The sequence below is a fragment of the Phocoena sinus genome, chromosome 6 (assembly GCF_008692025.1).
Source record: "Phocoena sinus isolate mPhoSin1 chromosome 6, mPhoSin1.pri, whole genome shotgun sequence".
NCBI classification, from domain to species: domain Eukaryota; kingdom Metazoa; phylum Chordata; class Mammalia; order Artiodactyla; family Phocoenidae; genus Phocoena; species Phocoena sinus.
In genome coordinates, this window is record NC_045768.1 from 113767602 (window position 1) to 113795522 (window position 27921).

General features: G+C 48.5%; 1 protein-coding gene across 3 annotated transcripts in view; it reads left to right on the forward strand.

Moving 5' to 3' along the window:
• The window catches only part of SH3RF1 (SH3 domain containing ring finger 1), a 158948-nt gene that overhangs the window by 86376 nt on the left and 44651 nt on the right, over nt 1-27921 (forward strand). For all 3 annotated transcript variants that reach the window (XM_032634525.1, XM_032634527.1, XM_032634526.1), the window contains 2 exons: nt 18187-18462; nt 19277-19372. In XM_032634525.1, coding sequence (XP_032490416.1) covers nt 18187-18462; nt 19277-19372 — 372 coding nt within the window. The remainder of the gene's footprint in view (nt 1-18186; nt 18463-19276; nt 19373-27921) is intronic.

Here is a 27921-nt window from a genome sequence, read left to right on the forward strand (position 1 = left end):
CAGTGTCTCCCTCTGTTCGGGCTGCTGTAACGAAGTACCACAGACTGGGTGGTTTCCACAACAATTCTGGAGGCTGGGGGTTCTGGTAGATTCCATCCTTGGCGGGAACAGAGTCTTCCTGGCTTGCAGATGGCTGGCTGCCTTCGTGCTGCTCACGTGACCTTCTTGGTGCCCAGGTGTGGGGAGAGGAAGAGGAGGCAGGCTCTCTGGCATCTCCTCTTATAAGAGCACTGATCCCATCACGGGAACTCCACCCTCGTGACCTCATCCAAACCTGTCACCTCCCAAAGGCCCCTCCTCCAGATACCATCACGCTGGGCGTGAGGGCTTCAGCACATGAATTTTGAGGAGGACACAAGCGTTTTGTTCATAAAAGCCAGCGTGCACCAAGTGCCCACAGCTTGCCTGGTACGGACACAGGCCTGCCATCCTACCTCGAATAAGACAACGCGCTGCCTTTAGAGCTTACTAGCTGGTAGGTGACTGAGCAGTGCCGCTTGAGGCGTGATGAATGAGGGGCAGGTGGAAGGAGCCAGGGGAGATGGGGGCAGGAGGGCTCCCCTGCGGTGCCCTGTGGGAGACCCAGATGGTCTGGGGTGGGCCGGGGGAAGATGCAGGCACTCAGGAGGCAGGGCAGAAGAGCCTGGGAGGTGTTGGGCTGGAGCCGGAGGGGGCTGGGGAGAGCCAGAGAGGTGAGCAGGGAGGGCCCGGTGTGGAAAGCGTCCGGGTGGGAAGGAGTTTGTATGTTGTTTTCAGTGGGAGGGAGGGAAACCTCGGGGAGGCTACCAGGCAGGACAGCCTGGGCAGCAGGCTCCAGGGGTTCGGGAGTGGCCGTTAGAGCGAGTGTCGTCTTGGCTTAGGCCGGTGGCACTGGGAGTGGTGCCGAGCGCACCGGCTTGGGATGGAGTCTGAGGGCAGAGCCCCAGGCTTGCTGATGAGTGGGGTGTCGGGGACAGGAGCAGAGGCATCGTGGCGAAGCATCTTTGGACCCGAGCAGCTCAGGGAGCCCAGGCGGGAAACACTGGTGGGATCAGGTGTTGGAAGCAGGCGGGGAGCAAGGGGTCTACCTGCAAACCTGGGGGCACCTGTTAGACACTCAGCAGGGAGGCGGGAGAGGCAGGCGCCCAGGGAGAGGTTGTGGCTGAGGTCGCGTTGGGGAGACATCAGTGTATAAACCAGCAGGTCTTGGCCATCTACATGAGAACCATTATGGAGCTTTAGAAGAACCGACACTTTGGACCCAGTCCTGGAGATTTTTATTAAATTGGTTTGGGGTGGGACCTCAAACAACTTTAAAAGAAGGAAAATAGCTTTCTACTTGATCCTAATATACAGTCAAGGTTGGTTGGTAACAGCAGGTATACGTGGTTTTAGAAGGCAACAGGTGAGATCACCTTGGGGGGAACTTAGGAAAGATTGGGCTTGGAGCAGCTGAGGAAGGAGGAGCAGCTCAGGAGGCTGGGAAGGAGCCTGACCTGGATTCCCCCAACCCGTGGGGAGCATCGTTCCTGGACCTGCAGCCCAGCACCGCCTGGGAGCCGCCAGCCCCACGCAGCCAGAGTGACAGCAGCGCTCGGTGATGGCCTAGTCAGGGGGTGCTCGCTAACGTCTGCAAAGCACCAGGTTTTATTTATTGTGTTATCGGGTATGAGCCCGGGCCCCATTGCTCTGTCTCCGTGTCTGTCTTTCTCTCTCTGTATATATATGCGTATATACACATACGCATACTCGTATACATGTATATATAAAGTGCCCACAGCATATCAGTAACATTCCCACTTTGCCCCCTCGTCATTCAGGCTCTATCTCTCATAATAAATACAGACTTTTTAGTTTGCTGTCCTGAGTTCCTTGATGGGTATAAAAAAGGAGCACATGTATACCGTAAGTCCAATTGTTTAAGGAAAGAGAAGGACCTAAACTGTATCCGCAGCCATGCTCCTTGCTTCTTTGCAAGAACTTGAATGCACTCATCAGTGTGATTTCACCCTGAGACTCAGGAGAGATTAAAATGAAGTGTGATGCGTGTCCTTGCAGTCAGATCAGTGATGATGGTGTGCTAGGACTGCTCTTACAAACTTTCCAAAAGGCTTTGTGAGAAAATAATGGCTTTATTTTAAACATATAGAAATCTTGTCTCTCTGGTGAATCAAGTTTTTGTGACGGTGGTTCTAAGAATTCTTACTCTGTCAGCTTGCTAACCACCCCCACCCCCCGCCGACCCCGCTGTTAGAAAGTAGCTTGTCAGTGAGTAGATACCCGGTCGTCGGGAATACAGTTCGATTTCTTAGGTTCACACAAGAAGTAGGTATTTTTGAAGGTGACATGTCAGGGGACCACCACGTATTTCACCGGTTCAGGAAACTAACCCTTGTTCATTTGACGGAAGGTATTGATATTTAGGTTTCTATTTTCTCCGAAGCTGACATGTTTAACTCTGCTGCATCTCAGGGTCACCGTCAACTAGACACATTCTTGGGGCGAAATCACGCTGATGAGCGCATCAAAGTTCTTGTAAAGAAGTGAGCGTGGTCGTGGAGATAATTTAGGTCCCCTCCCCCTTCTTCTAGACGATTGGACTTATTGTATACATTTACTCCTTTTTTGTATCCGTAAAGGAACTTAGCCCAGCAAACCAAAAAGTCTGTATTTGTCATGAGACAGAGCCTGAACGACAACGGGGCAAAGTGGGGACGTTACTGACGTTCTGCTGATACTGCATTGAAGTATGAGAGTCGATTATTTACGCGACTGAATATCCTTATCAGTGAGGGGCGGGCCTGGGGCTGGCAGTGGGGGCGGGTGGGGGTATTTAGGGTTTACGTAGCTTTTCTTCTTTTCATTTCCTTTTAAAGGCTACATGTGTTGGTGAAGAAAAGTCTAGGGGCACACTGCATTCCTTTTTCTTATGCCTTTTATTTTTTTATTCATGGTAGAAAATATGCAACCACACAGAAGAGTCTAAAATAAAAAATACAAGTGTCTATCCTTTCATAGCTAGTCCAGCTTCCAAGAGGTAGGTGCATACACTGTTTTCTCTTCTGTAGTGCTTTTTTTTTTGGCGGTATGCGGGCCTCTCACTGCTGTGGCCTCTCCCGTTGCGGAGCACAGGCTCCGGACGCGCAGGCTCAGCGGCCATGGCTCACGGGCCCGGCCGCTCCGCGGCACGTGGGATCCTCCCGGACCGGGGCACGAACCCGCGTCCCCTGCGTCGGCAGGCGGACTCTCAACCACTGCGCCACCAGGGCAGCCCTTCTGCAGTGCTTTTGCTGGTCACCTTTACAACCTCAAATACTGTTTCCATTTCTTGGTTGGTTAACCTTAGTATCAATTCCAGATACGCAGTGATAAAATTTAGATTTCTTCTTCCACCTCCCACCTCCTCTTCCAGAACTCCTGGTTTTTGTTCAGCATATGACTTTTTATATTATCAGAGTTTATAACATTCTCTTCTGTAGCTATAATTAATTCTTCTTTGCTGTGTCTGGAGATGGATTACAAAAAAACAGCATCTGCGGTATTGCGATTATATAACCATTCGTTACTGCAGTGGGTCTGAATCCATGAGGGAGGACACGTAACCTGTGTCAGGGGTCCTGCCCCACCGCGGTGGGATGGGTCCAGCTCCTAAGTCCGGTGGGTCCTCTTTACATTTGTTTTCCATCTTTGATCATACGGGGCCATCAGGTTTCTTGCATCACATGTCACCTCTTAGGAGTCTTCTGTTGGACGGTGGATCCGAGGGGTCAGATGGGAGGTGCCTCCTCCAGTAATTTTTTTTTTTTTTTCTCATTTGAAATGCACAGGGCATAAACCTTCTGAGATTTTGTGTGTTCAAAGATATCTCTGTTTTGTCCACACATACAAATAACAGGTTAGCTTGCTGAGATTTTCTAAATCATGTTCCCTTAGAAGTTTAAAGGCATTGCTCTGCTGTCCTCTTTTATCCAGTACTGCTGCCAGGAAGTCAGACTTTAGTTCTGCCACGATAAACTCTTTTGCCCTGAGTCTTTTAGAATTTTTTCCATATCTTTGAAGTCCTAAAGTGCGATAAACTATGTCTGAGTGTGAATCTTTTTCTTTCTTTCTTTCTTTTTTTTTTTTTTTTGCGGTATACGGGCCTCTCACTGCTGTGGCCTTTCCGGATGCGCAGCCCCAGCGGCCATGGCTTACAGGCCCAGCCGCTCCGCGGCATGTGGGATCTTCCTGGACCGGGGCACGAACCCGTATCCCCTGCATCGGCAGGCGGACCCTCAACCACTGTGCCACCAGGGAAGCCCTGAGTATGAATCTTTGTTACCCTTACTAATCCTGCTCGGTACTTCGTGAAACTGTTGTAGCTGAGATCTTGGGTGTCTTCAGTACATGAAAAAATTTTTTCCATTCCTGTATTTCTTTCCTGATGCTCCTTCCCCTTATTGCCTGTCTTCCTTCTTTGCGGATATGGGGCTTCGTAGAGCTCCCTTTCATCTCTCCTAGCCCCCCTCCCTTTGTCTGGGGACATAGCCTTGACTCCACAAGGAGGGCCATCATCTTGGCTGTTAGCCTTGCCGTATGCATTTTTCACTCCAGCCAGTGAAACTTTTCTGATATCACTTGCTTTCATTCTTCTCGAAGTTCCTAAAATTTTCTGGCATGCTAATGGATGTTCTCCCTCTTTTTTTAGAACTGCTATAGTTTATTTAAAGAAAAACAACTCTTAATAAATTCAGTATGACCTTGGTGGGAGGCCTCTAAGGCAACTAAACGCATGTGTTTAGCCACCACTGCACACCACTGATTTACGACGTCTCTTCCTTGCCTGGATCAGGTAAAATAACCACGAATACAAGCAGGCGCCCGTCTCGGTGCCCTGACCTTTTGTTTGGTTGGTACGTATCGGCAGATACCACCCAGGCTGCCCCACTAACTTCCACCGCAGAGTTCCTGGTTGTAGGACACCAGACGCACGCTGCCGCCTTGGACACAGGGTACGGGGTGGCGGCAGGTGAGGGAACGTCCTCTTCTCTCTTAGGTTTGTGTGGCAGGTGGGAAGGGGTGCCTGGAGGAGGGAGGGACCTAGTCATTTCAGTAAATGCGCTTACTGTGAATAGGGCTCAGTGCTGGACCCTGCAGGTGACTCAGGAAGGCATCAGAGACCATCCCTACCCTCAAGGCGTTTTCAGTCTCTGTACCTTCATCAGTTAAGATCTCAAATGCATATTTTAAAGGTGCAGTAAAGCCAACAGAGAACTATAGGCAAAATCCTGTGGGGTCCAGACGGAGAATATACATCTGTATTAAGGAATAAGGAAGAGGTTGGACAGTGTGGTATTTGAGTTGTGTGTTGCAAGGTGCATAGGCTTCTGACAAGTGGTCTGTAGAAGAGAGCTCCTTAGGTGGAGAGAATGTTGAAGAAAAGTCCCAGGGCTTGGGAAAGAGAGATCCTATTAGGGGAACTAGAGGGTCTCTACTTTGGTTAGAATACTGGATACTTGTTGAGAAGGAGGGTGAGGTATTTGAGATAATCGTCTGGGGTCTCAAGTGCCAAAGAGAGGGGTTTGAACTGAGTTTGCTAGAAAGGGAATTACAGAAAGGCTGATCAGACAGGTAATCTGATAAAAGGTATTCTTTAAGATGATTAATCTGGTGGATCTCTGTAGGATGGAGTGAAATCTAACGGGTTAATTTTGGGCAGCCAATGTGAAGGTGAGACCTGGCCGCGACCTCAAGGGGCTCACGGTCTGGTGGACTTGAAAACCTGGTTGCTTTGCCCAAAGAAACATTTAGTTAAACAACTTTTGAAAGAGCATATAGATGTATAAAATAGATTGTATATATATATATATATATATATATATATATATATATATATACACTATATATATATATATAGAAGTTAATCACTCTGCTATACAGTAAAAATCAACTATGCGTCAGTAAGATAAATTAGAAAAACATAGATGTAGTATATTACATTAATAGATTTTTAGCTATAATTAATCTGTTGCCATAGCCATCTCTAATGATCAATTTTCTCATCTTAAATTATCTATTTTTATGAATGCAGTTAGAATGATCTTTTATGTTTTTATGCCATATATATTAAATGCTTATTACAAGTAGTCTTGCTTAATTTTATATTCACTGCTAGATATTTAATCATCTAGAAATATAAAAAATTATATATCTATTGATTAATGGTTCATTTTGGTTAAAAATACCTGTAATTCATATCCTACTGTTTAGTTATTTAGAAAAAGATAGAAGAGTTAGATTTGGGCTTGTCAGGAGTGGCTTAGTTAGTAAATTTTTCCCCTTAAGCTTCTCTTATTTCTTATTTTTGGAGATCAATATACTTGAATTGGATTACTGGGTTTTTTTTTTTTCTTTTTTTGAGGGAGCGTCAGTAAAATTGATTGTTTCAAAATAATTCTCTAGTGGTGTAATTATTCATTGCAAATGGGTATTTCTTTTCCTCTTACATAGTCAGATATTTGGAGAAAGTAGGGAATAAAGGCAGTTACTGTTTTCCAGTAACACTCATTTTACTCACAGAACATCATCAAGTATTTTTCAGGCATCTTTTTACAACAGACTTAGTCAAAGGTGAAAGAGCTTAGCTGAAAGGGCCGTAAGATTGTACTTTTAATGCTTTTTGAAAGCCAAAATCCCGAAGCGTATGCGCCTAGGTAGGGTTTGTATATTTGCTTTTTAAAGACCTTGACTGCACCCTCTGGGTTCACAGGGTCAGCTCTCTGTCCTGATAATAGATGATTTCCTAGTGAGAGGGTGTCCGTGCTCTGTGATTACACGCCGTCTTTATGCTGCATCGGCCATCAGGGCGGTCCTTTGGAGAGCAGTGACGGTGACACGCAGGTTACGTGTTGCGGCCCACGGCCGAGCTGCCTCTGCTTTCCGGTGACCTGGACCCTGGGGCGTTGAGGCCCCTGCACTTGGGTCCTGCAGCTCCTTCACATTCCAAGATGTCTTCTTCCCACACGTGTCCTCGGTGTCCCCCTCCTGCAGCTCATCTCCCTCCTCATCCCGGAGATTCCACCCCTAAAAAACAAACAGAGACAGAAGCATCAGGAATAAAAGCAGCCTTTCGAATGGTCTGGTGGCTCAGAAGTCATAGAGATCCTAAGTCATCATCTCTTCCGTTGCATTTGGGCAGAACCCACCTCGTGAGAAGGTCGGAGTTTTCAGAGTCTCCAGTGACAGAGGTGTCATAACCCATTGCAATATTTAACAGCCCTCGCTGTCAGGACACTCTTTCATCCCACTTAAATAATGCATGCATCTGTGTTAGCCTGTGTGTTTTCTTCAGTGAATACGGAGCTGACTTACTCTCCCTGTGTGAGACTTTTCTGTTGTATTGGAAGACCGACTGCCCCACGGATACATCTCAGCTTCTGCAGCTCGTCTGTCATAGTATTTTCAAATATTACGTATAGAGAATAGTTGAGGGGCTTCCCTGGTGGCGCAGTGGTTAAGAATCTTCCTGCCAATGCAGGGGACACAGGTTCGATCCCTGGTCTGGGAAGATCCCACATGCTGCGTTGCAACTAAGCCCGTGTGTCACAACTACTGAGCCTCTGCTCTAGAGCCCGTGAGCCACAACTACTGAGCCCTCATGTCACAACTACTGAACCTGTGCTCTAGAGCCCGTGAGCCACAACTACTGAGCCTGCATGCCACAGCTACTGAGCCCACGCACCTAGAGCCCGTGCTCCGCAACAAGAGAAGCCGCCGTAATGAGAGGGCCACGCACCGCAACGAAGAGTAGCCCCCGCTCGCCGCAACTAGAGAAAGCCCACGCGCAGCAACAAAGACCCAATGCAGCCACAAATAAATTAAATAAATAAATTTATAGGAAAAAAAAGAAGTATAGTTGAGATGTAGGCAAAATCATCTGTATCTCTCTCTCCCCACCGAGAACCCTGCAGTTGTGTGTTCCTTTTGTTTGTGGGAGTCAGGCTGGATCCCTAGTTGATGGATTCCTAGCCATCTGGTGAGAGGCCCCCAGTGCTGGTGTGGGATCAGATGACAGTGGACACTTACTTCTGTGCCTCGGTGATGGGTTTCCTTCCCGCTGGGCCCCGATCTCTGTTTCTGAACCGGGTTTCTTGTTTTCCCAGTTTTGCCATTCTCTTGATGGCCGGTGTGGCTTGTCACTCACTGTGATGCTAGTGTGGTTTTTCCTCCACGTGCGTACATTGCCACGTATCTGGCATATGTGGTCATTTCTAAGGTCTTCCCTCAGTGCCGCCACTGGTTATTTTTTAAACATTTTAATATTGAGGTAAAATTTACATTATGTGAATTACAGTGTGGAGATCCTTAAGTGTGGAATTACTGAGTTGTAACACATGTCCACGCCTGGATACCCAACACCCCTGTCAAGGTATATAGAATACATCTGTAATCTCAGGGATTTCCTCATGCCCCGTGAGGATTTATTTCCAGTACATGAGCTTTGCCTGTTGTGGAAGTCATGTAGATGTAATTTGTATATATTTATTCTGATACATGTTTATTCTGATTTCCCACGTGTACACATCAGTACGTTGTTCTTTATTTATCTACTTTAAATAGCTGAGGAGTCCAGTGCCCATCTCCCGCAGATGGACGTTTGGGTTTTCGGTTTGGGGTGTTGTGAATAGTTCCACAGGGAGCATTTCTGTGTGGCTCTGTATGTGGACATGTCTTCATTTCTTGCATTAACACCCAGGACTGGAATTGTTGGGTTGTGAGTAGGTGTGTTTGTAACTTTATAAGAAGCGGTCGAGCAGTTTTCCGGAGTGGTTGTACCATTTTAGACTCAACCTGTGTGAGTTGTTCGTTCTGTGATATTGACAGCATTTTCTGTTGTCAGTCTTTTGAATTTTAATCGCTCTGATGGGTGTGAAATACGATCTCCTTGTAGTTGTATTTTATATTTCCCTGATGACTAAGGATGTTGAGTACCTGTCTACTTCCTTTTCGAAGTGTCTGTTCAAATCTTTTGCCTGTTTTTCAGTTGGGTTTGTTGGTTGTTGTTTATTTGCAGTTCTTTATATTTCTGAATTCAGGTCCTTTGTCATGTATATGTATTATAAATGTTTCCCCCTGTATGTAGCATGCATTTTTATTTTCTGAATTGTCTTTTTTGATGAACAGAATTTTTCGGTTTTGATGAAGTTCAATTTATAAAGTTTTATGGTTAGTTAAGATTTGTGGGGGGAGGTGAGGGAGGTCTGCCTCATCACTAAGATAGTATCCTGTGTGTTCTCCTAGAAAACTTATACAGTTTCAGATTTTACATTTGATTCTGGGGTCCATCTCAAGTTATTTTTTGTATGTGATGTGAGGTAGGGGTCAAGATGCCTTTTTCCTCCACGGGCTGCTAAGTGTTCCAGATCCATTGTTGAAAAGACTTTCTTTTCCCCAGTTGAATTGCCTTGACACTTTTGTCTAATTGTCCATATACGCGTGGCTCTATTCCAGCGTTGTTTCAGTTCTGAAACTATGAACTGTCTTTCACATTTGATGTCATGTTTAAATTATGTGAGCATCTCTCTCCACTGCATCAATGAAAACACTGGACACAAACATCTAAACCAGGCAGTTGAACTAGAGGTCTCACCTGACCTTCCCGTTTAGTATGAAAACCTGCTCCTACCCCCGCCCCGCCATGTTTCTGGCTCTCCCTACCTCCCTGGGTTTCTGTGAGGGTTGGATGGGGGCTGTGCAGAGCCCCTCATGCAGGGCCGTTCTTCCCCACGACTCCAGTGGCAGGTGGGAGGTTCAGGCAGGGCTGGGGCAGGGGCCTTGCCAGGAATCTAGCTGTCTTCCAAATAGATAGAAAGTTGACTTTTTACCGGGAAGTGTCCCTCATCCTGCCATGAATCCTCAAGATGGCAGCTCAAGTTACTGCAGCAAATTTTCCCAGTAAATTTTCCTGCTCTCTGCAGAATATTATCATAATTATTAAATGTGATGAAACAGAGAAACTAATATTCAGGGCAATGAGCGACATGAATTTCCTGCATTTTAGTTCAGTGACTGTATTCTCAAGAGCTCTCTGCCCTTGGAAGCATCCATAAGATTTGTTTTCTTTAATGGTTTGTCTGTCAGTTGTACACTCCCGGTTTAAAGGCCATCCAAGAAAAAGAAGCTATATATCAGCTGTGTGACTGTTTGCTTATAACCACCGAAAGAGTCTGTAAGGAAGATACTTGTTTGCTGTGGTGTGCTGCAGACTTTGCTTCATGTTTTTCAAATGCCAACAATTCACTCAGTCCAAAGCCCTCAGCTGCCCTCTTCCAGGGCATATCCCGTTTTTAGCTATGTTTCTCGCACACGCTGAAGTGGACACCAGTGAGCGGTAGTGGCTCACGCTTCTCCAGGTTCTCCTCGTGCACCTCGGTGTGCCAGGCTCCCCGGCAGCCCCAGGGGATGGGGAGTGATAAGCCTCCTTCCTCCTGCTGTTCCCCTGTATCTACCTCGCACTGTGCCCCAGAGGAGGTGCTAATAACAGTCCACAAGGGTGGGTAGCTGTCCCCAAGCAACACGACACATGCGTGGAGGCATGTGGTCAGTGTGTTCACAGCTGGTGAGCCTGACCCACTGTAGAATCGCCTTTTAAGCGGCTTTTCCTGTGGCTGTGGTTTTTCCCACTTTGCCGTCCACACTTCAGCACTCAGCCCGCTAGTGATGCCGTTCATTTTTTCATGTATTCATGTAGCAGGGATGTAATCACAGGCACCGAGGTGGGTGCTCGTGATGAGAGATGGCCGTGCAGCTCAGGTGCACAGGTGTTGGGCTCTCGTGGGGACCAGGCTGTGAGCCGAGTGAGGGGTGGATGTGAGAACCGTGGGCCCGGGCGCGGGATGAGCAGCCCCTTCTCCAGACCAGGGGCGGGGTGTGTCCTCCCCACGGAGGCCGCACCCGCTCTGGTCCTAAAGCAGGCGTGGCTTCTGCGTCTGGGAAACGGTCTGTCCCGTTGACCTGCACCCTGAACTTGGTCTTATTTACATCTGATTCCAAACAACAGAGGCATCCGTCCCAGACAGAAAACTGTAAGTGGGAGAAACCCAACCTCCTTGTCAACTAAGCACATGTCCAGGGGCTGGGGGCCCTCCGGGTAGGAAGGTGGGGTTGAGGGGGGCTGCCCTGTGGCCTTCCGTGAAGGGCTGTCTCAGTCCGTTCGGGCCGCTCTCATAAAATACCACAGACCGGGCAGCTTGTAAACAACAGAAATGATTTCTCGCTGTTCCAGCGGCTGGGAAGTCCAGGATCAGGTGTCTGCTGGAGGCCCCCTCCTGGGTCCACAGCTGTTACCTCTCACCGTGTCCTCACAGGGCAGAAGGGATGAGGGATTTCTCTGGGCCTCTTTCATTAGGGCACTGATCCCACTCTCTAGGGCTCCACCCTCTTGACCTAAGCACCCACCTCTACACCATGACCTCTACACCATCGCCTCTATACCATCACCTTTGGGGGGTAGGGTTTCAGCATAGGAATCTTGGGGGGGACGCAGACAGGCAGACAGTAGCCAGGAGGCGTGGCACGTTTGAGGCCGGAGGTGATGAAAGCAGACTGCTTCGCTTGCTGAGGGTGGAAAATATGACGTGAAAGCATCCAAAAGGAGGGCCGTGAAAGTCATGGTGTAGGACGTTAATCTGATTGAAGAGGGTAACCAGGATCATCTTCAGATTCCAGAGACACAGGCGGTGTGGCCAGGCCCACGCTTCCAGAACTGCTCCCGCTGCTGCTGTTATGGCCCTTTGGTTCTCTTTTCCCCTCTCTAATTCTTAGGGTTTTAATTTTTATTTATTTATTTATTATTTATTTATTTATTTATTTATTTTTTGCAGTACACAGGCCTCTCACTGCTGCGGCCTCTCCCGTTGCGGAGCACAGGCTCCGGACGCGCAGGCCCAGCGGCCATGGCCCACGAGCCCAGCCGCTCCACAGCATGTGGGATCCTCCCGGACCGGGACACGAACCCGTGTCCCCTGCATCGGCAGGCAGACTCTCAACCACTGCACCACCAGGGAAGCCCTCTTAGGGTTTTTAATCCCCTAAATACAGGTCTTTCCCTTTGGCCTCCGTCTTCCCTATAGCACTGCCTATGACACTGTGCTCTGGACAAGGCTCTCCTGGACAAGTAGGAGAGGGGCCGGGGGCGGGGTGGGCCTGACTGCCCTCCACACAGATGTATTTATTGTATTATGATTCCTGGAGAAACAGCAGAGTCTCATATCAGTTTTTCTTAAGTTTGGAAAACTCTTCACTTTCTCCCCGGATGTTTGAACATAATTATTTGACTCAAACTAACTTTGTTATGTCTTTACATTTAGTGAAATACTGGTTAAGTAACCAGTTATGTATCATCATTCGAGTCTGTAGCAGCGAGAGTGCAGTCCAGGGAAATTGGTGAGAAAGCTGCTGCTTCGTCTCCTCTCTTTTTACCTTTAGTTTATTTTTTTTTCCGTCTCTCTCTCTCTCTCTCTCTCTCTCTCTCTCTCTCTCTCTCTCTCCCCGACCCTTCCCTACAACGTTAATGCCACTAAAACAAGGCTGGAAAGTGTCCCCGGCTGCTTGCTGCTTGCTCAGGAGATGCTCTGGGAGGAGAGGAGGGTGGGAACGCGGGAGGGGTGTGAGGAAGAGGAAGGGGGAGGGTGGTAGGAGGAGTGGCGGCCGCGTGCCACAGAAGCAGGCAGGCTAGCCTGGGCAGCCCTGTTCCATGGCGGGTGGAGGGGCCAGGTCTGGGCAGAGGAGACGGTTGGAGGCAGGGAAGGGGACACTGGCCTAGCAGAATAAGGACAAACAAAGAATAAATGCGAGTGAAAAAAACATGGTTTTCTTCATTTCTGTCTATACGCAGCTGCTGTCCTCCACGTGCTGGTAGATACGGTTGAAGTCAGTCTGATGAGAAAATGTTATGTGGCAAATGGAGGCTTAAGAAAGTGATCAGATCAAAATGCCCCGGCAGAGTGCTGTCCACACAGAAATATTAAAGGAAAGAGCGAGTAAAGTGATGGGCTTTTGTGGGATTATGGCATTCACAGCCCCTTCTGCTGTTGCCTTGGAAAAATAACCTTGTAATATTCATCTTGGATGTTTGTTATATTGAAGTGGAAACATTTCAAGGGATGATCAAGTCGTATTTGAGTGGTAATCCAACCCAGAGATTCTGAGAACAGCACTTAAGACTTATTCACTGTTAAAGAATCAGGATTTTAATGAAATGCTGTTACATCCAGAGAGATATTTCACTTTGTGGGGGGTAGGGAAAAGCCAACATGTATTTTGTGTACAAGGAACATTTAAACAATCTTTTCCTAAACCATTTTGCTACTTGTTACTCTGTGTGCAGTGCTTAGTGCTTCCTATCTGGTTATTTCTTTGGGCCTCAGTTCTTTCTGGAAAGTTTTTGAAAGTCAAGTTGCAGCCAGCCAGAGTTTATGCCAATTGAAATTCAGCTAAACTATTAAATTATACACATTTTATGACTTTCCTGTGACAAGCATATCTTCTAGATGTTCTTTTTAGTAGGTCTTTGAATCTTTTTTTACTTAATGGAGCAGTAAGAAACGCATGAAGGAATTTGAATTTAGAGAGGCTGTCTTGCATGTGTATCTGGGCACTGGCATTTAGCGTCTGTAAAATCAATTGGCAGTGAATGTTTTATTTACCTCTTAGGATCTCAGCTAGATCATCAAGCAGCGCTTTGCCAGATATATTGGAATGCAGTCGATGGTACGGAAACGGAGTGGAAAGCAGTGAATCAGAAATATTTGTGTGCCGGTCTCATGAGGATTTTAATGCCCTGTAAAATACCTGTGTATATAATGGGGAAGCAAACATTATTGGAAAAGTAGAACCGGCACACTGGCATCGTTACTCTCTTGTACATGAGCAAAATAGTCACTGTTTACCAAAACGTTATCAAACCTCAAATTGCCTACACTGCCCAGCTCTTTGCCGAGGCCTGAGTGGCAGCTGCAGATCGAGGCTGGCCGCAGTGCCGGGTTCTCTGCAGCCTCTTGGCTTCGGAGCCTCCCTTTCATGTGTAGCCAAGTGAAATGTGAGCTCTGCAGATACCGCAGCCCTGGCCAGGCAGCAGTTTGGAAAGGCTGCCGAGGGCCCGGAGGCCAGGGGCCGGGTGAGGCCACGACTCCCAGGCCTTCGCAGGGCAGTGACCGAGGGGCTCTGAGGTTCCAGGCACGTTTCCCTGCGAGACCAGGCCTGGGCTCTCAGGCGGTGGTTTTGGCTTCATCCTTCAGACGCTGCGTGAGGAATATGCAGTCATTATTGCTCTTCAGTCACTTAACCGTTTCTCCTTCACCTTCCACAATCTGTGTGGCGATCAGTCTTTTAAAAGATCAGTGCACTTCGCTGGATTTGAAATCAGGGTGGGGTTCGTCTTATTTCATACAGGAAGCCTTCTTTGGGAAAGTCTGACACAACTGGCTTTTCAGCCTCTTGGAATTTAATTGGAAAAGCACAGCAGAGAAGGACAGGGCCGGGTGCCCGGGTGTCCGCTGGTGGGTTAGGTGGCCCTTGACCTCAGGATTGCTTCTCTGTGGCTCCCGGTCACTGGGAGAACCCGATTCACAAATCAGTGTGAGTTGGTGCGTTTCCGGTGGCAGTCAGGGATGTAACCGGGCTGACCGTAACGCACATCACTGTTCCCTGAAGTTTTATTCTTGCTGCTCGTGTGTTAAGAATGTTGGATGATTTTAGGAACACAGTAGAATCGCTTTGATGGGAATGTTAGTAAGTCCGTCAGGCCGCCGGTGCGTGGAAATGATCTACGGAGAAATACATTCCTTCCCTCCCACACCAGCACATGAGAAAAGAGCCGTCCTGTGGGTCACTGGGGAGCTGACAGGTCTCCCCAGGGAGCAGTCCAAGCGGTCCTGAGTGCCGGATCTGGGTCTCGGTGCTGCGTTTGGCTGGCCAAACAGAGCTAATCGAGGTGGGGAGAAAACCGAGAGGACAGGCCATGATGGTGCACAGAGCTCTCCGTCACCGAGCCAGTAATAGGATCTTCAGTTAATTCACACAGCCTTCCAGCTCCCTGCACTGGCCCTGCCAGGGTGAGATACAGCCTCGCACAGAACGCCACCCACTACTAGACAGGGCGTGTCGGTGCGTCTGTAATTTCTTCTGTTCACCCAGAAGATGAAAACAAACGTGTGCTTCAGAAATGCCCCCCGTGAAGTCCCGACGCCTCCCTAGGAGGAGCAGGCTTTGGGTTGCTGCACAGTGAGTGTGCTCTGGAAATGCTGACCAGCCCTTCCTGCTGGGCGGTGCCAGTGATGGCGCTTCTGCCCACTGGCCGCTTGCAGTGGTTTACACGCTTTACTTCTCTTGGTCCTCGTGGCACCCTGAAGGTGAAATTAGGCCCGGAGAGGCTCACCTGCTCAGGATCACACAGCAGGTGAGCAGCTGGGCTGGGATCCCGGCTGCAGGGCTACCAGTCATGTCGCGATGGCTGTGTTCCGAGCGCCGGTTCGCTCCGGGATTGTCACTCCTCCGGCTCCGTCGCTCAGAGCGCTGTTTACTGCTTGTTTATTTACTGTCATTTCCTCCAGTGTGTCTGTCTTAGGAAGTATTGTTGAACTGTGACTCCCAGACTTCCAGAAACACACGGTAAAGTAGAGGACATGGCGAGGCCCTTCTGTGAGGGGGGACGGGACCTATGACCCTTCCCTGAAGCCAGCACGGCAGGACTGCGACCCGGGTTCAAAGAACTGGGCGGGGCTTCCCTGGTGGCGCAGTGGCTGAGAGTCCGCCTGCCGATGCAGGGGACGCGGGTTCGTGCCCCGGTCCGGGAAGATCCCACGTGCTGCGGAGCGGCTGGGCCCGTGAGCCATGGCCGCTGAGCCTGCACATCCGGAGCCTGTGCTCCGCAACGGGAGAGGCCGCAACAGTGAGAGGCCCGTGTACCGGAAAAAAAAAAAAAAAAAAAAAGCCAAAGAAAGGACCGGGCGGCATCAGCGTCCCGCAGGGGAAACTGAAGGGCGCATTGGAGTAGTCGACGGGGTTCGGTCAGGCCTGGGTGGCGGGGGTCGTGTCGTTAGAAGCAGGGTCCGAAGGTCAGAGGGCCTTTGCAGGGTCCAAGGACTTCTGGAAGGCTGGGCTCCGGTGTCCTCCGGAGCAGCTCCTGTTAAGCAAACCCAGCAGGCCACAGGCGAGGCTGGCCAGGCCCCCCGCCCGCAGCGGTCGACAGCAGCAGCCGGCTCTTCCTCTGACGCCAAGCAAGAATACCTCACCAAGCAAAGTTGGGCCAGACGCTGAATCTCTGACTGGAAGCTAAACTAATTATGCAAAAGTATGTTAGGAAGTTCTGTTGTCGTCAGGGTTTGATCCACTTTTTTGGAGGGGGCGGGGGCAGGGAGAGACTTTAAAATAGCTTAAAAAAAAAAACCATCGCCGTCCCCCTGCCTGCCCGCCCCCTGCCCATTTTCTCTCCCCCCCACCCCCACCCCCGGGCTGGACTCACCCTCCTGGCAGGGTTCTTCCCGCCTGGCGCTGCCTGAAGGACACAGCAGTTGAGACGCTTCAGCCTGTCACTCGGGGCCCCTGTAAGCTGCCTGCCCACCTGTGTGCACTCACACACCTGCTCCCTCCTGAGCATCGCGTTCTCCGTCAAGCCGGTCCCTCTGCCCCGTGTGCTCCTTGCCTTTGGGGGTGCTGCCCCCAGCGCCCCTGCTTTTCTTTCTTTCTTCTTTTCCAGCTTTCCTGCTGGCTCCTCTTGTCTCCTTGAAGATGTGGCTCGTGGGTCCCTTCCTCCAGAAAGTGTTTCCATTTCCCACCCACTCCACCCCAAGACCTCTGCCCTCTGCTGCTGACACAGCTCGGTCCCTGCGTCCCCGGGTCACTCAGTCCCTGCCCTCTGGCCTAACGACTTCTAGAGCCTTGTCTCTTAAGGGGAACGGCTGTGCCTGTCCCTCTTTCAGTCCTCAGCACTTGCACACCACCTGGGAAAAAGGGAAAGCTTGATAAATGTTTTCCGGATGATGAATAAATGAGTCAGTACGGAAAAAGCAGGAGCTCAGGAATCTCCTTCAGTGAATTACTTCGGGTGTTTGACGTGCCGTTTATCCTCGGAATCAAGGGTAGGCAGCCGTGACCCGGAGAGGCCAGAAGTCATCTTAAAGTGACACCTAATGCTCAGGAAGGGCACCTCCAGTGCCACCGGAGAGGGAGTATCGTATCCAGTCCATTTGGTGATTAGATTGCCTGGGGGCACACGCACGTGTTAAAGCCGTCACTTAAAACCATAATGCAGTGTGGTCACATCCAAAACCCCGTCTGTTAGCATCTCAGCCTGACGGTGCTCTCTAGGCAGGAAAGAGCCAAGGGGGAGCGGTCGTATGTAGGTTGTAAAGGCTCTGTGTGCATAATCACCGGTTATGGCCTCTGAGCGGCCGTTCCAGACCCCGGCACAGAGTTGGCCCCAGCTCATCCCTGAGTCCATGATGGAGAAAGAGCTGCTGCCCACAGTGAATGCCGTGGGAAACGTTTTCCCCAAAAGCCAAACTCTGATGCTTATCTGTCAAGCGTAAGAGCAGTTAGTAAATGAATGAATTGTTCTAAGTTTTTCCTCCTCTTCTTTTTTTTTTTTTGGTGCTTATCATTTATCCTGCCGAGTAAAGTAGTTAATAGCGGAAATTAAGTTTTTTATGAGTTTTTGAGTTTTACGCCAGGAAGCCAGACACAGCAGCACTTCCATGTATTAAAAACCCCAAATAAGGCAAAAGCCCCACTAACTTAACCTTAGGAACAGAATGCCAGCTCAGGGGCCGGGGATGGTCTCCTGTTTGTTTTGTTTGCTCTTGGTGACACATACGTATACAGTTTTTGTTTATTTTTGTCGGTACGCGGGCCTCTCACTGCTGTGGCCTCTCCCGTTGCGGAGCACAGGCTCCGGACGCTCAGGCTCAGCGGCCACGGCTCACAGGCCCAGCCACTCCGCGGCACGTGGGATCTTCCCGGACCGGGGCACGAACCCGTGTCCCCTGCATCGGCAGGCGGACTCTCAACCACTGCACCACCAGGGAAGCCCCGTATACAGTTTTTTAATGTGAGGTTTTCTTTGTAGGGCGAAGTGTGGAGTTGACCTTGACTGAACAACCATGATAATACAGTTGGATTTTCAGACATTTGGGGACCATTCTTTCATTAAAACTCTTCTCTTTCCTTTAGGGAATACCTCAGTTACCATGTGCCAAAGCATTATACAACTACGAAGGCAAAGAGCCCGGGGACCTTAAATTCAACAAAGGTGACATCATCATTTTGCGACGACAAGTGGATGAAAATTGGTACCACGGGGAGGTCAACGGGGTCCATGGCTTCTTTCCCACCAACTTTGTGCAGATCATCAAACCGTTACCTCAGCCCCCGCCTCAGTGCAAAGCACTTTATGACTTTGAAGTTAAAGACAAGGAAGCTGACAAAGACTGCCTTCCGTTTGCAAAGGTAAAGTGAGAACAGCATCTCCTTCTCTGTACCTGGCTGCATGGACTATGGCTTCTGTTTCCTTGTGCAAAAACATATGATAGTTTCATGTGAACTATCTCACTGTGCTTCTAAAAATATCTGGAAGCAGGCTTCTCAGAGTCACAAAGACAGTAATTTTGTGCACAGACTGTTCTCTGTGAAAGATAATTTTGGTTGATGTGCTGTGTGGTATCATTTTCGTATTTAGGGCCTAAATGTAATTCTGAGCTACGTTTCGGGGTGTGTGTGCGCCACTCGGGGATTTTAATTCCCTGATTTACGGATAACAAAGTGAAACATCATTACTTCCTTATTTTATATGAAAATTTCTTTGCTGCAAAGCACACAAGACTATATCTACTGAATTGATAAAATGCTTTGGGATTTTGAGCAGAATGTTCTGTTTTTTTGGTAAAGAAAAACAGTAGGGTGTGCACTTAAATGGGTATTTGGTGTATTATCAGAGAAAAAGTGAAAAGAACCTGAAAATTTATCTGGACCGGGGGTTCAGGGGGCCTGGGTGGGATTTGAGGTTGCAATTTGTGGGTCTAAACAAATTCAGCCGTCAGCCCCTCGGTGGAGGGGCTGGTAGTTTACAGCTGTCTGGTCTGATGGGGGATGCCAAGCTGACGGGTAATTACCATTCAGTTCATCAGCTTCTTCCATTCACAAGCTGAAGACACGTCATGGAACTTTTACTCATGTACTCTTACGACTTGAGTCCCATATTGAAAAGAAAATTAGGCGGCGAGCTTCCTGGGATGAGGTAGAGTAACGTTCATTGTTTCTTCAGGATGACGTTCTGACTGTGATCCGCAGAGTGGACGAAAACTGGGCTGAAGGCATGCTGGCAGACAAAATAGGCATATTTCCAATTTCGTACGTTGAGGTAAGTCAGTCTGTAGAAACGTCAGTTCTGTTAGTGTTCTGCTTAGCCAGTCAGTCTTCAGTGTGCAATTTGAGTATTCAGAAATCCTCAGGATCTCTTCTCAGTATGTACCTGAATCGCATCATTGTTGCACACCTTGAACTGATACAGTGTTACATGTCCATTATGTCTCAATAAACCTAGGGGGAGAAAGAGAAAGACGAAAACCTAATCGATTAATAAAAAAAAAAAAAGCCCTCATAGCACAAAGCCCCAGGAACGCACCTGTTCTAAATCCTGGGATGGAATTCCTCTACCCTGCCCTACAATTCCTGAGGACCAGGAGACTGTGAAACGTTTGAACTCTGAACTTTGTCCCCTGCTAAGAGCATCGGTGTGTCTGTTGAGTGGGACCCTGGGCTCCCTGCCGGTCCCTGTGCTGTCTGCAGCCACTCTTTTCTGTCGGCAGCTGTGTGGTCAGAGGCTGGTGAAGGTCCCGCCTAAGGTGAGAGATGTGTGTTTCTGTCTGTTTACGCGTTCTTCCACGTGCCCCACGTCTCAGAACTGCGACAGTGATTTGTACGGTAGCCTCCAGAAAACGTTAAATAAGCAATGAACCGCCTTCACCCATCCCAGCAATAACTAGCCACGCTGCCCCCTTTAACCAGCTTTACTCGGAAAGGCATGGCCAACCCGATTCAGCGAAGTCTTCAGCGAAGACTTTTTAGGAATATGTGTAAAGTAACATGTATTATTTTAAAGAATAACACAAATTAAGAATGAACTAGGAAGTTACATTCAGCCTTATTACATCATATATCATGAACTTTTTTTTTTTTACATCTTTATTGGAGTATAATTGCTTTACAATGGTGTGTTAGTTTCTGCTTTATAACAAAGTGAATCAGTTATACCTATCATAAACTTTCATGTCCTTTAGTCATGAGACTTTCATGTCAAAAACAAAATTTGAAGGGATTTTCAAAGAACGAAAGACCAGCCCAAACAACCGTACAAGGTTAGCTGAGGTCACAGAAGGCTTCTGGGAAGAAGCGATTTCTTAGTGATGTCTGTGTCCTGGGTAAATGCGCATGGAAAAGGTGCATTGTTGTGGCAGAAAGGACACCCATGCCGCACAACCAGCGTGTGCACAGGCCAGAAAGGAAGAGACAGCACAGATCGGGAAATTGAAAGTAATTCTCTTGTTTGAGATGTCAAAGCATGTATCTCAAGATGTAAAAAAAGAAAACCCACGCCACTTGTGTTCCCGTCTTTTCATCTGAGGCATTTATTTTGGCGTGGTTCTGAGGACAAAAGTGACAAATTGTGTCATTGTAGCCAGCGTTCAGTCTCCCCACAGACTGTGAGATGGCCAACGTTTTCCTAGTAGAACTCCCCTGGACTACCGTGAATCTGTGGAAAGGTAATTCAGACCATGTAAAAGCCTTGAAGTTTATCCGTATCCTTCAGGTGTTCCTGTTTATTAAAATATTTTTTCCTCCTTTGAAAGTAAACAGTAGAAAAAAAATTCTTAGCTCTCAGGTAATCCTTCCTGCACATTATTTACATATTATAACTGCGGTCACAAAAAGTTACACGCGTTCCCTAGCATCTGAATCGTTACAGTGAGGCGTGTGGGTTACCGCAAGCTTAGTCGTGAGAGCCTGTCTTTGCTCGCTGGGTATTAGCGATCCTACTTGCTAGCACTTGGCGTGTGAGGTGTGAAAGAGGATTGCTGTGCTTTTGTTACTGGGCAGGTGTAGAATTGCGTGATAGGCATAAAAGATCCACCCACGGCAAACCCAGAGTCACCGAGAGTCACTTGAGTCATGAGGATTATTTACTCTGACTTCGGTTGGAAAGATAAACTTCTGCCCAAGTGGAAAATACTTTCATTCTTCTGCCTCTTTTCTTTCGCAAGAGTATTTTCCTCATTTGAACCACAGTTTTGCCAGTTGAGACGAGGTGAACAAATCATCTCTCCCGGGGAGACCGTGAGCTTCCCTTGGATGTCAGGCCATAGGATGGAAGTTTCTGGCACCTGGGGATTAGCATGGGGATTCAGCCTTTAGGGGACGAAGGGGTGGCAGATTTCAGTAGCAACCTACCGAAATTCAGCCGTTCATGTAAAGCGTAGACTGTCTTACAGGGCAGCCTCACGTGGAGTGAAGCCAGCTAACCATGGGAATCAAAAACTGGGGCTTTTTCCTGAATCATGTCTTTCTCTTGCTCTGTAAACCCGTTTAGGGTCCAGACCATACCTCACTGTAAAAACAGACTGTGTTACAAAAATCCACTTGCAAGTTATTTTCTTATACCTTGTAGATAGACATTTAGGTTTCCACCAGTGTTAGGTGCTTTTGCTTTTTTTTTTTGCGGTACGCGGGCTTCTCACTGTTGTGGCCTCTCCCGTTGCGGAGCGCAGGCTCAGCGGCCATGGCTCACGGGCCCAGCCGCTCCGCGGCACGTGGGATCCTCCCGGACCGGGGCACGAACCCGCGTCCCCTGCGTCGGCAGGCGGACTCTCAACCACTGCGCCACCAGGGAAGCCCCGCTTTTGCTTTTTTTCATGGTGCTGCTCCCCCAGACTGTTACCCCCCAAAGTGTGAGAAGGTTGTGTGTGATGGTGTGTCTCAGAGGGCCTGGCCCTGCTGTGTCCTGTGCACCATGGTTTGGAGCTCAGATCGGACCGTGACCCAGAGGATAGCAGTGGTCCTATAAGAGAATCTCAGCGCCACATCTTGTGAGGAAGTGAGTTCAGAACTGAGTCTGCAGAGTGGCATCTGGGCTTGTCACAGCGGAAGCTGGAACCCCGACTCCTGCTGGGTGGCTGGTTCGTGGAGATGCCCGTGGAACTTGCCTGGGGCAGAAACTCTGAGCAGGATGGGCTAGGGGGTGGGATGCAGGCCTGGAGCAGGACCTCTGGGGTCGAGTTGGGAGCTGAGTGTCAGTGGTGGCTGAGCAGAGAGCTGAGTCGGGGGACCCAGGGCATGAGAGGCAGTGGTGGGGTGCTGTGCCCTTCCCATCCCTGCTCCCCACCTCCCTTCCGCCTTCCCCTCCAGCACCAGGACTGTGCACCGGGCTCCCTATCTGTATCACAGGAGGTGAGAAAACGGTGACCTGCTGACACATGACCTCCGATTAAAGTACCAGATTTCTTCAGAGTTTGAGCAGAGAAGGAGAGTCTGGCTGGGGGTGACTAGGGAGAGAACGGCCACGTGAATGTCCTTGAATTCTGCCCCTTGGGTCTCTGTAAAGATGAGGGGTCTCCTGCCTTGATCACCAAGTGTCCCCCGGACACTCTCCCATCAGAGCCCCGAGGCTGTGGGTTCTATTCTGTAGGGAAGATAGATGTTTCTTGGAGAAACCCAGGGGACTCTTGGAGACACCGTGTCAGGATATGTGCAAAAGGGTGTATTTGTCAAGGAGTGAGTGTGCTTTTAAAAAGGAATCAGTAGCTTGCTATTTTTTTTTGTTCAGAAATATCGGGCTTCTCCAAAACCGAACGATTTTAACACCCTCATTAATTCAGAGCTGACTCATTCACATTTCCTGGTCATTGGGACAAAGATGACATAATTCCTAGCAAGCCCAAAGTTTGAATGAAGTAAGCGCTGAATATGGCATTTTGGATGAATTTCAAACATTGTTGTGTATTGTAGGCTTATGAGCTCTATACATTTTTATTAAATGTGTCGTACAATATTTTGATTCTCAGTCATTCATATAAACTATCACCCAGTTTTTTCAACAAAAAAAATTGTTTAGCAACTCTGCTGCAGATAGAATGTGAAAGTGAGCACTCGTGTGCAGGTGGCGTGAGGTGGGCGTGGCCTGGTAGGCAGCTGTCTGGCTCTGTAGTTAACTGCCGGAAGGAAGGGCTGCATCCTCGGCTTAGATCGCTGCCCCGATGTCACCTCTGTGGGCACACCTGCCCTCACCACCTCGTCTAAAGAGGTTCTTCCTCTTCCACCTGCTTTGCCTCACCCACCAGGTGCTGTGATCCTGGAAAACCTTGGGCTCGGAGCCCAGACGGCCTGGATTCCAGTCTTGGCTGGATTGGTGATTGTGGCGTGACTGGTCTCCTCATGTGTAAAATAGTAGAGCCCTCAGGGTGAGGGTCGTCCAGTGGTGCTGTGCGCTGCCTGCAACTAGTGAGAGGTGTGTAGGGGGGACTATGGCCGTCACCACCGCTGTCATCGTAATCACTCCACCGCATCTTGTCACCTGTAGTTGTCTCGTCTGTGGATGTTACTGTCTCCCAGTGTCTGCCCTGCACGGAACGTGAGCTCCCAGGGTCAGCCTCTTGTCTGGTTCACCCGCTCTCCCGAGGTCCCCGCGTGTCACCTCCCCCTGGTTGACCCTCAGTAAACATGGGTTGAATGAATGAGTGAGCAACCCAAGGACCTTCTGAGCCGACATCAGGAATGAACTGGTTTCAGATGTGGCCAACTTTGACATTTTCCAGCCAGAACGCCCAGCATTCGCTCCCCAGCCATGTATTTTCTCATCAGTTTATCTTGGTGATACATCCGGACCCCACCATCCTCAAAGCACAAGGTCTCTCCGGTGACTTTAGGGAGATTGTTTTTTAATGAAGCTGGGTGAATCTTTGGTGATGCCTAGTTTAGAATTTTCCAGACTAAAATAACGGTGGCCGTACTCTGTGGATTAGATCCTGGAGCCTCTGCGGGTTATCTCCTTGATACGTTCTGACATGAGTTTTCACCTGCTGGACACTATTCCTTTGGCTCGCTTTGAGCAGACGTAGGGTGGCCTAATTGTTAAGGATACTCATTCTTTTAAAATAACTTTATGGAGTTATCAGTGACATATAATAAGCTGCACATATTTAAAGTGTGAAGAGGTTTGCTGTTTTCAACTTTCAGAATCAGACAAATCTTGGGAGGTATTTCTGTGCCCGGGGAGCAGAATGGTGTCATCAGCTTTCACTGTGGAAAGTCACGTGTTTGGGTCTCCCGGGGCACCAGCAGCCTTCAGCGGGGTGATAGCTTCCTTTTCTGTGGACATGGGGACTTGGGAGATGTCATCTGTGTTTCAGGGAATTACAGGTGCAGGTTTAGGTATCGGGTTTGAAGTTGCCAAGGTGCCCCTTGAAGGAGCTAAGAAGAGCGTTGTTCACTTTACTTCTTAGAGTCTTTGTGCTAACAGCGGTCCCTAAGCTTTTCGGCACCGGGGACTGGTTTCGTGGAAGACGGTTTTTCCATGGACTGGCGGTGGGGTGGGAATTGTTTGGGGATGGTTCAAGCACATTACATTTATTGTGTACTTTATTCCTGTTATTATTACATTGTAATATATGGTGAAATAGTTATACAACTCACCATCATGCAGAATCAGTGGGAGCCCTGAGCTTGTTGTCACTTGCCACTCACTGAGAAGGTTTTGACCTGAGTCTGCAGTGGATTTATGATGGTCTCTGTGCTGTCAGACCTCTCTGCTAAGGATCATCTGTATTTGCAGCCGCTCCCCAGCACTAGCATCACCGCCTCAGCTCCTCCTCAGATCACCAGGCATTAGATTCTCATAAGGAGCGCGCAGCCTACATCCCCCGCGTGCACGGCTCACAGTAGGGTTCGCGCTCCTGTGAGAATCTAATGCCGCCGCTGATCTGACAGGAGGCGGAGCTCAGGCGGTGACGTGAGCAATGGGGAGCGGCTGTAAATACAGACGGAGCTTCGCTTACTGGCCCGCCGCTCACCTTCTGCCGTGCATTCAGCCAGTTGGGGACCCCTGCTCTGGAGAGTAATGAGAACCGAGGATCAAAATCGTCGTCTTTGATCTCTTAATCAGAGAGAGCTGATTGAACAATGTAAAAAGATACTCTGTCATTCGTATTTTGGGATGTATTCTTTTCCTTTTAAATGCAAAAGTGAAATGTTCAATTCACTGAAATCTTTTCTTTTTAAACGAGAAATGTAGGAAAATTGGAGGCCAGTTGGAAAGAGAATTATGATATTGCTTGGCTTCCAGATGCTCCTTCAATTCTGAAGTGAAGTAATTTTTATAAAATACATTTACAGAAATGGTTGGGGAGTCAGGAAGGCAGTTGGTTGCCGCACTAACTTTCTCCCTCCATTTTTGAGGTAGATTAATTTCTATAAATGAAATCCAGAGTTGCTGTTGAGGAACTGGTGAGGGAGGTAAATTAATTTCTATAAATGAAATCCAGAGTTGCTGTTGAGGAACCGATGACGGAGACTTAACCCGTGCCCAGTGTAAAACATTCGTTCACCTCCAAGTCTACACCGGCCCTGCTTTGAGTAGGGCTTTCAGCCCCATGGGCTCTGTCCCGCGCTGCGGGTCCTCGTATCCTCTGAGAGCTGTCAGCTTGGTGCAAGTGATAGTTGCATTTTGTTTTGCCACAATGACGGAAGGGGAGAGGATCTCTGGATTCCGAATTTCTCAGGGCAGAGGCAGGTCTCTGGACTCCAGGAAAAACCCCTGCTCGCTGCAGACAGCTCGAGGCAACCTGGCCAGACCCAATCGGAAAAGGAGCCCTGTAAATTAGGTAAGGATTTATTTAGGGCAGTTTGCACCCCATCTGTTATGCAGCAGCCTCTTTCCAATTTAAGAGTTTCCTTTTGTTTTCCATCAGGAAAACACTCTGGGAGTTGAGATTCCAAAGATGGGTTAATGTTTATGGACTTCTCGCTTCATGAGCAGGCAGTTTCCAGCACTCTGGGTAGTTTCATAGAACATAAACCTGCAGGCGTCCCGTGGAGCCTGGAGCAGAGGCCAAGGGTAATGACTAGTTGGTGTCTAATGTCCGCAGCGCTTTCCCCTAGGAGTCCTCAAATTCTTTAGCCTGGCCGCATTCCCCTGGGCCCTCACTAAGTTGGTCTGATGATTGTTCCTGGAAAATTCCATACCTGGGAATTTCCCATACCTTTACAGCTCATCGGGAATGTTTCCTGGTCCATGTGTCTGTGGAGAGCTCACCCTTTCTTCAGGGTCCTGACGAAAACTATCATTTCTCATGAAGCCATTCTTCCCTGATTCTCCTTTGCAGAAACAAAACAGAGCAACCCTCTCCTTGTGTCAAACTTCCCTCGTATGCAGTTTGCCCATTATCTTAAAGCCCGGCGCGTGCCAAGAGTGTAGTTATGTGTGTACAGGATTCAGTGTTTTCCTGGGGGCCACATCGTAGATAAAAAAACATTTTTAATGATTTTATTTCTGTGGTATGATCACATTCCCGAAGAGTTGGAAAGGAAAGAAAGAACTTAGGCCCATCACATGTAATTTTGGTAAATATCCTTCCATTCTTTTTCCCTGTGCTTTATTTTTTATTTTTATTTTTTTTTGTGGTACGCGGGCCTTTCACCGCTGTGGCCTCTCCCATTGCAGAGCACAGGCTCCGGATGCGCAGGCTCAGCGGCCATGGCTCACGGGCCCAGCCGCTCCGCGGCATGTGGGATCTTCCCAGACCGGGGCACGAACCCGTGTCCCCTGCATCGGCAGGCGGACTCTCAACCACTGCGCCACCAGGGAAGCCCTTCCCTGTGCTTTATTTAATGAGACCACACATATGATTTTGCCTTTCTCTGCACTATTATAGTGCCGCTAACCATCAGTTTTTGTGACTGCATAATAAACGTTTTAGGGGCTAAACTGTAATTTAGTTAATTATTTTTCCATTTTTTAAACAAGTGTCTTGTTTAGGGACACCCAGCCAGTAATTGAGAGGTGAATTGTGGTCTTTCTCAGACAGCCTGTGTCTGCCCTAGACCCCTGCCCTGCAGTTGCCTCTGAGGATATGTGATGATGGCTAGTCTTCCTAAGGTTGGTACAGAATCACTGTTATTACCAAGCTTCGCTTAAGAAGTGTTTAGTTCATTTTGATTTTTCATCAAGACTAGTGACAACTTTTCAGGTTTGAACACGCAGAAGGTTAATTTTCAGAAATGATGAACCGTTCAGCAATTTCAAAGAACTGAGGTTGCCTTTTTTAAGAAAAAAATCACACATTCATTAAAACCACAATATTTTAAGGTCTTAAATTTTATTATTTGAAATTTTTATCACATTGCTTTATACACCCTAAATTTGGTAGTAACTAAGGTTTTTTAAAGAAGTGAAGTAGGGACTTCCCTGGTGGCGCAGTGGTTGAGAATCTGCCCGCCAATGTAGGGGACAGGGGTTCGATCCCTGGTCCGGGAAGATCCCACATGCCGTGGAGCAACTAAGCCCATGAGCCATAACTGCTGAGCCCGCGTGTCACAACTACTGAAGCCCGTGCTCCACAACAGAGAGAAGTCACCGTAATGAGAAGCCCGCGCACCAGAATGAAGAGTAACCCCCGCTCGCTGCAACTAGAGAAAGCCTGCGCACAGCAACGAAGACCCAATGCAGCCCCCCCCACCCCCCCCCAAAATAAAAGCAGTGAAGTAGGTGCAGTTTAATTAAGCAAGGGTTGTCTTGTGTCCCGGAAGAGACAGAATGAGTGTCCTGCATATTTGTGTGCATCTGTGGCATCTTGATGAAGCTCCTGGGAAGAAGCTTCCCTGTAGTGAAGTAGACGTGTTTCAGGAAGGGTGTCGGGAGGT